The sequence below is a fragment of the Cyanidioschyzon merolae genome, chromosome 10, assembly GCF_000091205.1.
Source record: "Cyanidioschyzon merolae strain 10D DNA, chromosome 10, complete genome".
NCBI lineage: Eukaryota > Rhodophyta > Bangiophyceae > Cyanidiales > Cyanidiaceae > Cyanidioschyzon > Cyanidioschyzon merolae.
In genome coordinates this window covers 408,411-423,005 of record NC_010136.1, presented here as the reverse complement: position 1 = coordinate 423,005, position 14,595 = coordinate 408,411, and the positions used below count along the sequence as shown (strand labels likewise).

The 14,595-nt window shown below is 54.4% G+C and overlaps 5 protein-coding genes across 5 annotated transcripts, besides 1 other annotated feature; 3 read left to right on the top strand and 2 right to left on the bottom strand.

Moving 5' to 3' along the window:
- Window positions 1-48: 48 nt before the first annotated feature.
- CYME_CMJ149C (hypothetical protein, conserved) lies at window positions 49-1,716 on the top strand (the record flags this gene model as incomplete). The annotated part of the gene is made up of 1 exon (XM_005534827.1): window positions 49-1,716. The coding sequence occupies one exon, from the start codon at window positions 49-51 to the stop codon at window positions 1,714-1,716; it is 1,668 nt and encodes a 555-aa protein (XP_005534884.1).
- A 93-nt stretch (window positions 1,717-1,809) lies between these two features.
- On the bottom strand, window positions 1,810-2,163 carry CYME_CMJ148C (hypothetical protein; the record flags this gene model as incomplete). Its single annotated transcript, XM_005534826.1, has 1 exon — window positions 1,810-2,163. The coding sequence occupies one exon, from the start codon at window positions 2,161-2,163 to the stop codon at window positions 1,810-1,812; it is 354 nt and encodes a 117-aa protein (XP_005534883.1).
- A 316-nt stretch (window positions 2,164-2,479) lies between these two features.
- Window positions 2,480-5,542: a sequence feature (repetitive element).
- A 3,016-nt stretch (window positions 5,543-8,558) lies between these two features.
- On the top strand, window positions 8,559-9,296 carry CYME_CMJ146C (hypothetical protein, conserved; the record flags this gene model as incomplete). The annotated part of the gene is made up of 1 exon (XM_005534825.1): window positions 8,559-9,296. The coding sequence occupies one exon, from the start codon at window positions 8,559-8,561 to the stop codon at window positions 9,294-9,296; it is 738 nt and encodes a 245-aa protein (XP_005534882.1).
- Window positions 9,297-11,571: 2,275 nt separating this feature from the next.
- CYME_CMJ145C (hypothetical protein) lies at window positions 11,572-12,525 on the bottom strand (the record flags this gene model as incomplete). The annotated part of the gene is made up of 1 exon (XM_005534824.1): window positions 11,572-12,525. The coding sequence occupies one exon, from the start codon at window positions 12,523-12,525 to the stop codon at window positions 11,572-11,574; it is 954 nt and encodes a 317-aa protein (XP_005534881.1).
- A 340-nt stretch (window positions 12,526-12,865) lies between these two features.
- Window positions 12,866-13,513, top strand: CYME_CMJ144C (hypothetical protein, conserved; the record flags this gene model as incomplete). Its single annotated transcript, XM_005534823.1, has 1 exon — window positions 12,866-13,513. One exon carries the CDS (start codon window positions 12,866-12,868, stop codon window positions 13,511-13,513), a length of 648 nt encoding a protein of 215 aa, XP_005534880.1.
- Window positions 13,514-14,595: the final 1,082 nt, after the last annotated feature.

Below are 14,595 nucleotides of genomic sequence, written 5' to 3'. Positions count from 1 at the left end.
CATGTCTGGACTATAACAGACCGTAAAAGAAGCAATCCTATTTGAAATATGCGAGAATTGCAAAAGACCGGCTTTGGTGGACGGTTGGCTTTTGCCGGCGGTGCGTGGTGCTGCAGTACGCAGCACACCGCGGACCTTGCGGGGTACCGGTTTCGTGCGGGCGCCCAGTTACGGATATTGCGCAGTGAATCCTTGCAACTGAGGCACGTGCTGCTGTCTCCGCCCGCGCTTCCAAGAAAGCAAGCAAGGCTGAGAACAGAGCACGTTAGGCACGTGCTGGCAGGCGGCCGTATCAGCGGAACGCAGAGCAGCCGCTGGCTCCCCGAAGTACGACGCAAGCCGTTCAGCTTTGAAAAAGGCAACACGACGATTTTACGTTCCTGTGAAAACAGCGAATTGCTGGGGAACAAAGGCCGCGAGCTGCAGATCACGGGGTCGAATCCCCCGACCGAGTCTTCGTCGACCGCGATCGACCCCGAAGAAGGTGACGATTTTGAGGCGAACGCCGAGGAGGCCGAGCTGTTAGCAGCAGCTGCAGCGGCGCCCCCAGAGGTTGCAGCCGCAACGCTCCGCCGAAAAGTGCGCGCCCGTGCACGCACCGCCAGACTACAGAGGGATATCGAGGGCACCGATCACGCCAGGCGATATCGCATTACAACGTACTGCACCGCCAAGGAGTATGACATGGTGCGAGCTCTTCGACGAATGAGAGTCTGGTCCAATAATCAGGCTGGTTTGGTCGACGACTCGTTGGTGATTCACGCTCGACCCCGGCGGGCAGCTATGGTCAGTGAAGACGACGCCGCTGAAGAGCCCGGCGATGTCTTCATCTTTCGCTACGGTGTTGTGGTCATGTGGCATCTCGATCCCGAAGAGGAGCGCCATCTACTGACCATCATTCGATCATTTTGTGAACGCGACGGCCTTGACGAACCCGAGTCTGATGACTTTGCATACGAAATAAGCGGGGATCAACCGCGTTTCGTCTCAGACATTCTGATGATGCCGGATGCTTCAGTTCTAGCGAAGCTTGCTGCATCGCATGGCATGGCACAATCTATCAAGCTGTCCAGCTTTGAAGAGAGTGTTCAGCGAAGCGTCGAGGCGACGCGTGATCTGGCTGCGGAGCTGGCGGCCACAGGTGCAATTGTCTCGCGGAGTCGCCGGGATATCGCCATGACGCTGGGGAGTCTGGTGATGGACAGGCACATTCTGTACCTCTTTGCGGATGTTCTGGATCCGCCTGACATTATCTGGAACCATCCCGAATACGATTCTCTGTATCGTCTCGTTGAGCGCTATTTAGAACTACCGCAACGAGTTGAGATGTTGAACAAACGTGTTGACGTTGTCCGGGAACTGTTGAACCTGTTGAGTAGCGAGCTCCAGTTCAGGCATAGCAGCCGGCTGGAGGTCATTATCATTGTTCTGATTATGCTGGAGCTCATCATCGCGCTGGGAAAGGAGGTTGTACCGCTTATCGCTGGTACCGCGCGCCACAATCGTTTCTGGATCTTGGTTTTTCTGGCAATTTTTGTAGCTGGACTGCTGGTAACGCTTGCCGCGCTGATGGCAGAAAACTTATTTACGTTCCCTCATAAGAAACGCGATCATGATCGCTTCCTAGCTAAGCCTTTTCGACCTCTGGCTGAGATAGAGAATTATCGCGCCCTCAGGTTCCAAAGTACGACTCCACCACCAAGGCCAGGTCGCTGAGTTCAAGTAGATCCTGCAGAGCAGATATAAACTTCAGTTACCTAGATCGTGGAGATACAGACCAGAAATCCTGTCATATGTCGTCAACCGAAATTACTCCATGAGAATGAGCTTCGGCTCTGCACCTGTTCCATTGTACTGCAGTCGCTCCTGGTGCACAAAGCAGCAAGCGCTGGGAAAACCACAAATAACAGCGCATACCTCAAGATAGTCAACGTACATTCCCATACGTTCCATCTGCTCAGCGCGCCGGTTTGCAAAGCAAAAGCAGTTTAAAACCGGCACGAAGGCGATGAGGGTGCCTATGAGGCACTGCGGCTGAAGACAGCGCTCTCCTTGGTCGACCGCGTACAACTCACCCCACGCACAGGGAAGGCAGAAAAACTGGTAGATGCAGTCAAGTGGACTGACGGATACAGAGTCGAGCAGCTTATAGTCCCAAACCATGATGAAACAAAAGTGAAGAAAGCTCCGTAACGTGTCTAGCGCTCGGTGCTGCGCACTACGGTAGAACGCCGAATTCGAATGCTCTATCGGGCGTTATAGAAGCGCACGCACACGTGCAGCCACCGCCGTGTGCTCGTGGCGGTGATTGCTGCTCCGAGGCGCTGCCGCGGACGGCGACACGGGTACACGGATGCTTTGCAATCGCACGTTTGTGCTGCCACGTGGCAGCTCCCGCCGGTGTCCAGCGGAGGATGCCGCTGATTTTTTATCGATGGTACGCGTGTACATTGACCACAAATCCGAGATTTCGGAGTGGATGGATGATGGCATTCGCGAAAGCGTCCATCATGCTGCACCTATCTTCAAGTTCCATTTCTCAAGCTTACTCGCGGATATACTGGTCGTTTCATATGCTCTATCGTGCGCCGAGTGTCTACACTGAGCACACGTCGTAGCGCCTAAACCGCTGGAGCGCATGCTGCACAGCGACAGAACGGATTTGCCATACCAGTGAAGGCGTCGTCTCGAAGAATGGTACATTTGACCCGGATTCAGGGCTGATTATCATTCCGGGAGCCTGGAAACTGGGCAGGCAGGCCTTCTGCCTGCGAGAGCGCGAAGCGATATACTAGAAGCCCACTACTACCTGGGGCGGTGCCCAGACGCAGCATACATTCTCCGAGTCCCAGAAAAAACTGCGTTTTGGACGACCTGTGCAGCTCTCATCATGGCGCCTTCCACGAGGGAGAGCACGAAGCACTAGCCTTGACGACTAGTCCGGCTTGCGGGACCCTCCACCCATAAGTTAAACTTCCGAAGATACGGAAAGTTTTCCCCTTTTAATGTTCATCGTAGATGGGGATAGAAATCGTTATATCGTTGCTAGTAAGTTGTTAGTCTCTGTTCTTTGTTCTAAATAATGCGCTCGATACGCCCACCTCCATGCCTGGTAGCCAGCAGATACGACGCGCATCTCGCCGTTGAAGGGAAACGCGATCTTTCCTAATCGTTTTCTTGTTACTCTACCGTACAGGTCGTATTTGCGTTGTAGTCGTAGCAGAGTACAGTCCTTCACCTCAGTTGTGTACTAACCCTCAAGTAACTGTTTTCAAGTGATTTTTCGCGGTTTGTAGCAGAAGCGTTCAAAGAAGTCTCATTTCCAAACATGTAAAAAAGGAAAGTCATGGAAAAGGAAATGGAGGATCCAGGGGGCACAGCGTCGACAGCCGGCAGAGAAAAAACAAAAAACGGTGCCGAGTTCAGAAGAACAGGAGAGGACGAAGGAGCAAAAGCGGGAGGTCCGACAATAAAGGCTGCAAGAAAGACGGCGATACGACGAGATGGTGGTGAGAGCCTGTCTTCTTAAGCATACTACTGCTCCGCACGGGGAAAAGTTGCGAGATGCCATCAGAAACCGTGCCGAGTCGAACTCCGGGAGTGTTTGCAAGGCTTCTTGAGGACCGATGCATATGACGAGGGAGATGTATCGCGACGTGACGCACTTGGAAACAGCTGAGGTTTCGGAACGTGCCTTCTACAAGACCTTTACTCGTCACCTCATGCTTGCTATAGGGGAAACGTCGCGGCGAAATGAGCGAGTGGATGCCCGGCATGAAAAATGATGCTGAATACCGCTTCAACGTTACTCGATACAGGGGTGACTTGCGTGTTTACACCAGCGGGGCAGTCAAGCACCTCACGCACCTGAAGAACGATATGATCGTGAACCTCGAACGCTTCATGATACGCGCCATGTTTGCGCTGGACCCCCCGGCCTCTCTCGCCGCGCGATGTGGGCCATCATCGACGGCATCACGAACGATCGCCAGAACGTACAGGAGATCGAATTTGTCGACATGAAGACGTCACGCCGGTGCCTGAGTGAAGCTTCTGTAATCCGTGCGGCTATTCAAGAGCACCGTGCAGTCTTGGCGCTGGCGAATCGAGCGGAAAAGGTACCAGATATGAAAAGAGATGAAGAAAGATGTTATCGCCCCATTGTGCGCTATTTCGGATTCCTGAACCGAAAACTCGAGCGCAAGGCGGAGATGGAGCCGAGTCAGAAAGCAAATGAAGAGCCGGAGCGACAGAAGGCCGCGCTTCTGGGTAAGCGCTTCTACGTCGCTCCGCTGTGCAGCATCAAGTCGCACTATGTGATTATCGACTCCAGAGTCCTCTACGGCGTCATGGAGGAGACCTGTCCGCAGTTCGATGGAAGGAAGACGGAGTTCACCGGTGAAAGCCGGGAGACGTACTGGAAGAATATCTTCTATTTCAAACGTCGCAAAGTGAGCAAGCAGAGGGTATTCACGGGCACGATCGAAACCGATGGAGTGTCCATGTGTGCACACTGTCGGCGGTTGAAGGCGGATCGTCCTATCGTGCCTTCGGCTTCGCCCCTGACGAAGCACGAAGAAAAGAAAGAGGCGGATCCTGCGACGCAGGAGGTGCATGAGAGTGACTTTGTCGTCGGCGTGGACCCCGGAAACACGATGAATATAGCCGTCGCAGCACCGAAGCGTGCAGAAGATGGCAGTGACGGTGACTTGCGTCAGAAAGACATGCGTCTTTTCAAGCTCTCGAGAGCAAGATACTGTCGAGAATCGGGCATAAAGAATGCAAGGAAGAAAGTTGAGACATGGAATGCAGGAGCGAACGAGCACCTGGAAGCTATGAGCGAGGTGACGAGCCGAGGAGCGGACTTTCGAACTTTTCTGAAATTCACGAAAGTCCGTGTTGCTGACTGGGAAGCGCCGTGGAAAGAGTACGCCAAGCCCCGGTGGGCTCGTCTGCGCGTTAATCTATACTGTGGGAAGCAGCGGGCGACCGCGGATTTCTTCAATCAGTTGAGCGCCTGAAAGGAAGATAAGAGTAAGAGGCTTTTAGTAGCGTATGGATCAGGGCACTGGATGACCCAGAAAGCGTGTCAACCAGCGCCGTCAACAAGAACATACAAGGAGTGCGCAGGCGTTTCGTTACGATACCGATCGATGAGTTCCGGAAATCGCCTATACACGATGAGTTGGGATGTACACTTCAGAGGATGGGGATGAAAAAGTGCCAGAGGAGCCCTGAAGATATACAAAAGTACGGAGCGCTAACAGAAGAGCACATGGGAAGGAAAGCGAAAGTTTCTGGACTAGGTGCATCCGGAAGTACAATCAATAGCAAGAAACGTATGAAGTTTGTGAACCAAGACTTTAACGCCGCTATCAATATAAGGAGGTGCGCGGTGATAGAAAGAAGACCTCCAGAGTTGACCAGAGAGAATTTCGCGGAAGAACCTCTCAAGGTGGAATTATATGAGAAAAAGTTGAAACCCTTAGTAGGCGGCCGGTCCAAAAAGACTGGGAGGCGTCTGCACGTCAGTGGGAGACATTTCGTGTAGGGCGGGCGGTTTTCCGCCCGCCACTACATTTCATCGACGATGCCCGATGATATAGCGCCCCGTCCGCTGCAGATCGCACGAACGGTGGTGAATACGAGCACATCGGTAGCAGTCGGACAGCCGGCGTCTGCGGACAGCACACCTGTGTGGAACGGGTGTTCCAGTGTGTGTATGTGTATGTGTTTGTGCAGCTGGAGATCGCATTGGGGTGGCGCGAAGGTCGCACGAGTCAGCAGCGAGATGGAGCCAGCTGTTGGCGAAGCAGGGTGTGCACCACGAGATATTCCGCGAAAGCGTATAGCGTGACACGATTATCGTTCACCAATGACGCAGGGAGACCATTCCCAATGTATATATGGCGATTCATGCTTGCCTGCTTGCTGGACCCCATTATAGAAGCGCGCTGCTCCAGGCAAGCGTCCAATGCCAGCCCGGATGACGGCTGATTTTTCTCCCTGCAAGTCTTCGACGTGCCAACACAATGCATATACTGTATACAAAACGATGCGCTCACAAGTGTCGCTCCACAGAATACCGCTGAATCCTCCGAAACCACGAGATGCTTCCGGATCTTGATTGAGGCGTTCAGCTTTCGGTGCATCTCGTGGTTGCGCGCATCATCTCTTCGCGGAATCACATCGTAGGATGCGTCTCCTTTTCCAGGTACTGCGCCATTTGACGCTTGTTCAGTTCACAATACAGCATCCATTGTATTCGGCTCTGTTCCATGCTCTGTGTCTCAGGCAGATCTAGCGTGCACCCGTGCTCATGATGTGCGTACGTCGAAGCCCGGAATTCGTTGATGGGAATCGTGCGGCATCAATGTCTGCACTGGTTGCACGCGCTCGTCGAGCGGAAACGAGCGCTGTCTTCAGGCGTCACAGAACGCGCATTGCCGTAGGCTACCACCAGTGCATACGGCTTTTCGGTGATTTGCTTTTTCCAACTCATGGACCGGGTTGGCGAAAGTCCGTTGCGGGTCTCCATAAAGCCGAAAACTTCGGCGACTCGGACGCGGTTCCGTGTCGGCCTGCCGAAGGACGTCCACATGAGCCATTTGGACGTACACGAAGTGTCAGCGTGAAGCGATCAAAGCGTGATTAGCTGCTCGATGCGGTATTCAGAGCGTCGAGATTGGCCGTGATGCCGCTGTTTCAGTCGTTCGCATGCGCGCTGGCGATCAAGCTGCCCGACTCGCGCTCGTACGGAGCCCTGAAGAACGTATGCAGCTTCATCTGCTTTTCGTTCAGGTCGTTGGATCTGACCTGTGGATTGAAACGTACTGCGACGGCTACCGTGTGCTTCATCGGGGGATCCACACGCTCAGCGCGGCGTCTTCGTCTTCGTGTCTCTCGTCCGTCCCCGTTTTCCTAGGCCTGTGCGATGGGACCCAACGCCCACGGGGTGCGCTTCATGAAGTGCTCGAGATCAACTCCGGTATCGTTTTGGTTACTGAGGTGTGTTTCATATTGTCTAGAACCTGGACTCGAGCATTCTTTCAACTGCCTACGCGATGCGGCATCGCGTCAACACTTTCTGGAAAGCACGTGTTCGAATCTCTGATCCTACGGCCAGGGAGTGTTGCGTCCTCTGTCGCGAGCATCATGTGTATCGTCGAACGAATGTTTGCTCGACGGATTACAGAGAATCGCGGATAGCTCGTAGCCCTGTATCTGGAGAACTCATATGAACATTTGCGGGACGAGGTGTGAAGGCTAGGGTAGAGGGCGACTCATCGAAGAATGGTTCAACGGACGCGAACGACATACGTATGAATTTGCGAGCGTAAAAACTGCATTAGGCAACAGAAAAGACAACAACGATTCGATTGAACAGGAGAGAACCTGGTGGCACGAAGAGCGGCTCAATGGCGATCTTCTCTGCGTATTCTTTAACAGCCATTAAGTGATGGAAAGCGACGTAGTCTAAAAAGAGGACATAGCCAGGTAGGAACTGGAATCCATGACGGGTGCTCCGACGCCGGATGAAGTGTTTTTCGACCCTGTCCGTTTTGGGATCTGTAGGCGAGCACAAGTATCCATTAGCATCAGGAAAATGACATGGTCATTCGCGCTTGTTTCTTGCTTACGAAAAGCGTTTTGTCATTCTTCGAGTACACTTACACAGATTCACCATGCCCTCCGAATAAATTCTCATTGAGCGAGAGGAGAACCCGTCGCTCCTTTGGTAAGCATTCTCATTCCAGTGCGAAAGCATGTGCGTGATGATCAGCGCGAGAGCGTCTCGCACTGAAGCATGCCTGTGTCATGGTCCATGCATGTCTCTGCATGGGCATATGTATCAAGCGTACGCAGAATTCACAGTTTGTGGCGTCTTTGGTAGTATCTCGTGATGAATGTATGCATTGGAATGGATTGACAAGGCTACAGTCATTCATATAGCTTTTACTCTTCTCGTATCTACGAAGCGTTTACACTGAGCAGAGATCCCCAACTGTGCACTAGTGATCTGCATCTACGGGAGGCATCTATCGTTCTGCACGATACCGCCAAGCTCCAGCGGCCTCTACCATCCATACTGCCCTTCGAAGAAACGGATTCGTTCACACGATCCTCGAGGTGCCGAGCCTGCTGTCCGTACCCGTGACGACGCCTAGAACACTGGTGCGCTCGCCGCACAGAGACCGAACGCGACTGACGACGTGCAACGAGAGGAATCATGGTGAGGCGCTTGCCCCTGCTGGGTCTGCACGTCCGGCGAGTCTGGCGGTATCCTTATACAGTTCGCTCATATGACCTGAGGTTCATCTATCCGGAACACTCGTTCAGTATTTACCTCGGTATCTCATGCCCCTGCACCTGCCGATAATAGGGAGACGGACGGGCAATGCGTACGACAACACTCGATGCACTGCACAGCTGTCTGGATGCACCGCTGACGGCAGACGTGCATCGGCCGATTTTGGATGCGAACGCAAAGTTCTGCTTTAATTCGCTATCTGGTGTTTGTTGAACACTTGCTGGTGAACGCTTCTGAGGCCGCCAAAATGTTCGTACCAGCGGGCGTATTCCCAAAGTGTGGTACGGCTGCCTCTGAAACGCCGCGTAGCACCCTGCGGATACGACGACAGGGTCGAAAGTTCGCGCGCTGTCAACGCACGGCTCGAGCGCTCTTCGTCTACGCGAACGACTTCGGCTATAATGTGTACCTGGACCCGGAGGACCGTGCCAAACGTGAACTCTCAGAAAATGACATCTACGCGGTTGTCCAAAAACCTTTGGGTCTAACACTTGCGGAGCGTGACGACGGTATGGTGTACATAGCGGCCGTTCAGCCTGGGGGCAACGCGGCGAAGACAGGGGTACTGAGGCCCGGTCAGATAGTGACCGCAGTCAGTGCGACTTTTGGCGACGAGATTTGGAGCGTGCGCGGCGTCGGGCTTGATCGCGTGCTCAAGTCGATAAAAGTTCGATCTGGAGACTTTGTTACCCTCGTCGTTGAGGACGAACAAACGGTTGAGCAGAAGAAAACTGACGCCTATGAAATAGCACAACGGCGGGCAGTGGAGGCTCGAGAGAAGTACGGAGAACGCGAAGTGCTTGATCCGGTGACCTGGACCAGCCGTTCCGTGCCTAAAAATAGCAGCAGCGACTTAAACGATCCAGAGCTCGAGCGGACACTCACCGACGCTGTGGATGAGCCTTTTCGCCAGACCTGGTTGCTGTGGGCTCTGGGTGGCGCGGTTGCAATCGTAGCGGTACTTGCATTCACGTTTTTCACCTAAGATGACACAGGGATATTCTAAACTGGGACATAAAAGATGGATCCGCATTTTCTCCAAGACAGTGCGCGCTGCGATGCAACTAGGTAGTTGATGCGAACTGGCTCTGGTGACGCGACGCTTGTCGGCTTGCCGGATGCGGCTATCCGCGGATATCGTCTCTGGTCACCGCGTCTCTTTGTGTGAGGCTCGCAGCGACCTATCCTCATTTGCGTGGATACTAAGCATGTCGAAAAGACGCGAGTACCATGTATTGTCGATGTAACGCGGATGCGCGTCACCGCGCTTGAAATCGCACCATAGCATACGCAGCAAAGTGTTTGTGCACTGGTGCAATAGCAGTATGAAACAAGTCCACGAATACGGGCGCGTACTCTAAAGCTACGGAGGAGTGTCATCCCAGGGTCATCAACGCCAGCTGTTCGCGACTGGCGTTGGGACTGCTTTTTCGCCGTCTTTCTCTCTAGGCGCCGGCTTTAGATACACCGGCCTCTCCGGTCCGTCAACCTCGGTTGCCGGAGATCGGCGGACGTTCCTATAAGCGTTCAAGTCTCGAGTTCGATGCATCTGGCTGTTGTCCACGCATGTCATGCACAGGCGGTGGATGCAGTCCACGCTTCGCTTCCAGCGCTCATCTATGTTTGTACACCGCCACAGAGCGTCATTCGCATCGGTGACAACTGGCTGTGGCCACGTTTTCGCATCGACACACTGCATTTGCGCCTAAGAGCGCTGGAGTACCGCGCCTCAAGGCCTGACACATCGCCCCGCACATGCGATGGAGGGCTATAGGTGGGCTTCCCTAAGGGTCCGCCTCCGATTCCATGCCCGGTGCCGTGTTCGAAGAGGACGCGCTTGCTCTGGGCGATCACCTCGTCGAGTTCGCTGTCCGCTGTGTACGCAAGCGCACGCTGTCCAGCTCGGTGGATGCTTTTTGGGGCCCGGTGCTCTCCATGAACAGACAAGTACCGGGAGGGATATGCAGGCTGGGGGAACCACTTGGTAAATTCCGGTCCGTGTACGCCTCCTTCGTGTAAAGTTGCGACGCATGCTCCACTGGAAGGGGCCGCGGCGATGACGCCCCTTTGAGCGCGAAACTCGTTGCCGGGCACGCAGAAGAGTCGGGAGCGTCGCGGAGCGTATCCCGCAAGAGGGATGGTGCTGGCATCGGATGACGTTTCATCGTTGGTTTGAACGAAAGCATGATTTGTCTTGCGAATGGAATCGGTTATTGACGTGAAGCATGTAGTGAGTTTCGGGCGTGCGCTCGTAAGCGAGTCGTGCAGGGACGACGTCGCGGCGCTTTCCCGTCGGCAATCCAATGGACGGAATAGGTGCGCTCACGAGTTGCCTTGACACACACACACACACACGCACAGAGAGAGAAATCGAAAACCTGAAGCATACTTTATTCGAGCATGGTACTCATACGTTGAGGAGAAGCGTACAGGCTTGCGCGTATCCATTAAGTAACGGGATCGTTGATTCCAGGGACGCCCTTGTTGGACCATATCGATAATCATCTTGATTCCGGTACCACGTATCGAATTCCAGCAGCAAAGTGTTGAAGAAGCCGATGTGAAACGATGACCGCGAATCCTAATCCACGTCAGCATCCATGGGCCCTGATTGCTGCATTTCCAATGCAGAGGCTGTACACCTTCAAATATTTCGGAAAATAATCGCGAGGCGCGGACAGAGCCAGCAGTTCAGCATTCGATTCTACGCTGACACCGGTTGTTGTGCAGGATCCTCGCATCGAACCGGGGATTCCCAACTGCGTGATTGTTTCCGCCATCTGGGGGAAGCAGCCACCATCCGCACCACATTCTCTACATTCCAAGAATCACCTCCTAAGCACCCCTTCAGAGTTCGTGCCTCGTTAAAAAACACCCTCGGAAAGGCGAGTGCCTCTCGCGATCGCCCACAACTGCACCTTGAACGGCTTCGTCACAGCGCTTGTGGGCATCGCCCCAGGGCGCACGCTCCACATGTCGCCAGCCGCCTCAGGCACGGTACGCGTGATACCTCGAAGGCACAGTGGCAACGGGATCGCTTGTGGCCTTGGCATAACGCGAGTTCGCGTTCTGGAAACGCACCCATCTACCCGATCGCTCCTTCATGCGGTCATGGATTCGCATGCCACGCTCACTAGAACCAAGGCGCGTTCAGGCGCACGGTTCGCACTGCCCAGTCCGAAGCCTCAGATCGTTCCATCGTGATCACGAGGAGTGACGGAGGGAAAGTTTCGGTGTCGGCGTCGAGACGAGGAAGGCGCTCAGGGAGAGTTTTCGGCACCAGCTGGCAGCGTCTTCTGTTCAGTATGCGCTCCAGCAGCCGGTTCCGTGCGCCGTTGCAAGTTCAAGTTACCGATGCGGTGACTCGGGAAAAGCAGTTTGAGCACGCGCTCGAAGCGCTGTCGCATCCGCCGGTTTCTGCGACATTTTCGAATCGCTCGTTCCAGATAGAGGATCTGGAGGTTCTGATTCCCTTGCTCGAGCTCACGTGCCTTGCCCTGCGCTTTCAGGACGCGGTTCCAGTCACTGTAGGACCAGCTCCGTATCGAGCGATTGCGGGCTTTTGCATTCCGCAGCTGCCACTGCAACAGGCGCATTTCGCTTTGAAGCTCGTCGGCGTCGGTGTCGTCAATGAGACCAATGCTTTGTAGTTCATTGGTGACACGAATTTCTAGAATACGGTGGTATTCATCCAAGAGCTGGGAATCTGCGGGTCCGCTCCAAAAGAGATCTTCGGGACCCGAGCCCTTGTTTCGCATCGCAGAGGCAGGTGCATCCCCAGTGCTCGGCAACTCAACAAAGGCAGCAGCCACTCGCTGGAAAAACGGATAAGAGTTCAAGCGTGCCCGGAGGAGTCTCTCCACAGTCCATTTCTCCGAGTGGTCCACGGCAGAGCCCCCGGAACTGGTCGCTTCCGGGCGTCGGCGTCGTCGTTCCGGTTGGCGCGTCTCCGGAGCACTTTCCCCAGGCTCGCCGTTGGGGACAACGTTTTCCGCGTCTGCCGTTGGAACGAGCAAGTCCGTGTCCGGTCCGTCATTCATCGTATCACTTTCCCGCATGTAACTGAGGGACTCCACCGTTATCGGGCTGAAAAACGGTTCAATTTCTCGCCAGAACGGATCGGCATCCTCGTGTCGTAACGGGTCCCAGACGTTCTCCGGAAGGGCTGCGGCAATCGCCTGTGGCTGTAAACCAAGAGCCCGTTGCTGACTCATGCTCTCTAGTGCGGCACGCCTCCGTTGGTGCTCACTGTCTAGCCACAGACGACCGGTGATAGAGCGTTTTCCGAAACAAACGCACGCGAAATACCGCACAAGTGCGTCATAGGCATAGCGCCACCCCAGGGCACGGAGGCGCATCGGAACATTCAGGTGCCTTTATGATTAGGCTTCTGCTGCTTTTGCTGCAGCTGCGGGGAACTGTTGCTCATCGATTGGAGTACCCACGTTATCCAAATAGTGACGCGTTGCGGTGAACGTGCTTCACACACTTGAAACTGGACTGTAACCTGCAAAGCAGGCAGGGAAGTGGGCTGCCTTGGAGAAGGTGTCGCGGATGCGAGCACTGGAGAGCACACCGCTCACAGGCGATGTAGACTGGAAATCGCCGCTGGGGAGTCGGAGCACCTGGGCTCGTCTCCGCGAGCAAACTCGACATTGTACGTTCTACAGAACTTACTGCTTCAAGGCGAGTCTAAAGCAGCTTGAAGAGGTTACAGAGGAACACGTTACATACGTCGGGGACTGTGCCGCACTGCCGCCCTCACCGTTTCTTTGCGTTCTACTGGCCTATGATTGTTGCAGCCCTTCGCGTGAAGAGGTTGCTGCGCACCTTGATTGTTCCAAGAATGTATATTGGCGGGCAATTGTGGCGACTTGGATTCGTTGGAAAGAATCGCGAGCCGAGCAGGTTTACCAGCTCCTTGACCCGCTTTACAGGGACTACCGGCCTATCAAGGTTCGCCAAAAAGACAACTCGTATCACAACTCGTATTTGGATGTATTCATTGATCAGTTGTTACGATATCGATGTGCCCTGGTTTCTCTAGAAGAACCATTCGTTCTGGACGTTATCCCCTTTCCGCACCTGCCACCGCGATACGAGCTGGAGGCCCGCGGTGTCCTGCCTCAGCGGGAATACGCCGCCCCGGCGGACGACGATGACGACGACGACGCAGTGTCCAGACCAAGACTACAGCAGTAGATGCGTCCAAGTGCTTAGAGGACGACGCAAAATCCCTAATGCGTTGCAAAGGATTCGCTCGAGAATCGGGCTTCGTTACTCCGATGCTTCGTGGACCACAGATGATGCTCGTGCATTCACCAATGTGAGCCGCGTTTTCAATTCAACGACAGTGGTGCTTTCTGTTGGATTCTGCGGGCGACGCTATCTACGGGCGTTCAGCTGATACTGAGCGCGCTTCACATGAACCGAAGCTCCAGATCGCAGCATGCGTCGACCGTCATTCCATTTTCGCAGACGCTTGGATACACATCTCCTACGAAAGGCTTTCGCTTTCGACCAGATCCTGATAGAGTGCACCCCTGTCCTCAAGTCGTTACCCGCAAGCAGATCATTGATCAAATGCGACCTTGATAAACAGATGTGGTCGCATTCGCGCGCTCTATCCTGCGATTGAGCCGAAGAACGCGTGTTTGCGAACACTGGTCGAGATGACACCGTGCAGGCCCGCGCACTGAACGCACCCACAAGTCCAGCAGTTCGTTTTCATCGCCGGGGCGCCTGCAAGGCACAGACCCAGAGGTTTGTCCGCAGTGAATGAACAGCGCAATAGGCTCAAGCGCCATCATCGGTTGCGTCGCAGGATGTCTCAGGCTCGGCTGCGATCAAGAGGAGCACAGCCAGATCTTTGTATTCCCGTGGCAACGAAGCCCTTTCTCTCTAGTCCTGAGCAAGGCATGCAACTACTGACTGACTGTCTGTCTGTCTGTCTGACTGACTAGCTGGCTGGCGGCTTCGGGAATATGCGTTTTTCGACTCCAGCAATCCCGTAGAGGCCATCAGCCGTTCCCGGCGACGGCTCGGCAGGTACTGCCCTGCTGAGCCACGCAAGTAGGCCAGCTGCTCGTGCCCGTTCATTTCGCCAGCTGCGTCGTGCACGCGGATCGTCGTTTTCAAGTTGATATGGGTTAATAACCTAAATTTCTCGCACGAGGACCGGAAGGCTACGCTCGCTCTGCGCCAGAGCGCTCCCCGTGACGCCGCCACAGCGACTGATGTTTTCCGAGAGCGCTGTACTTTTCGCAGCGGATCCGTTATCGATT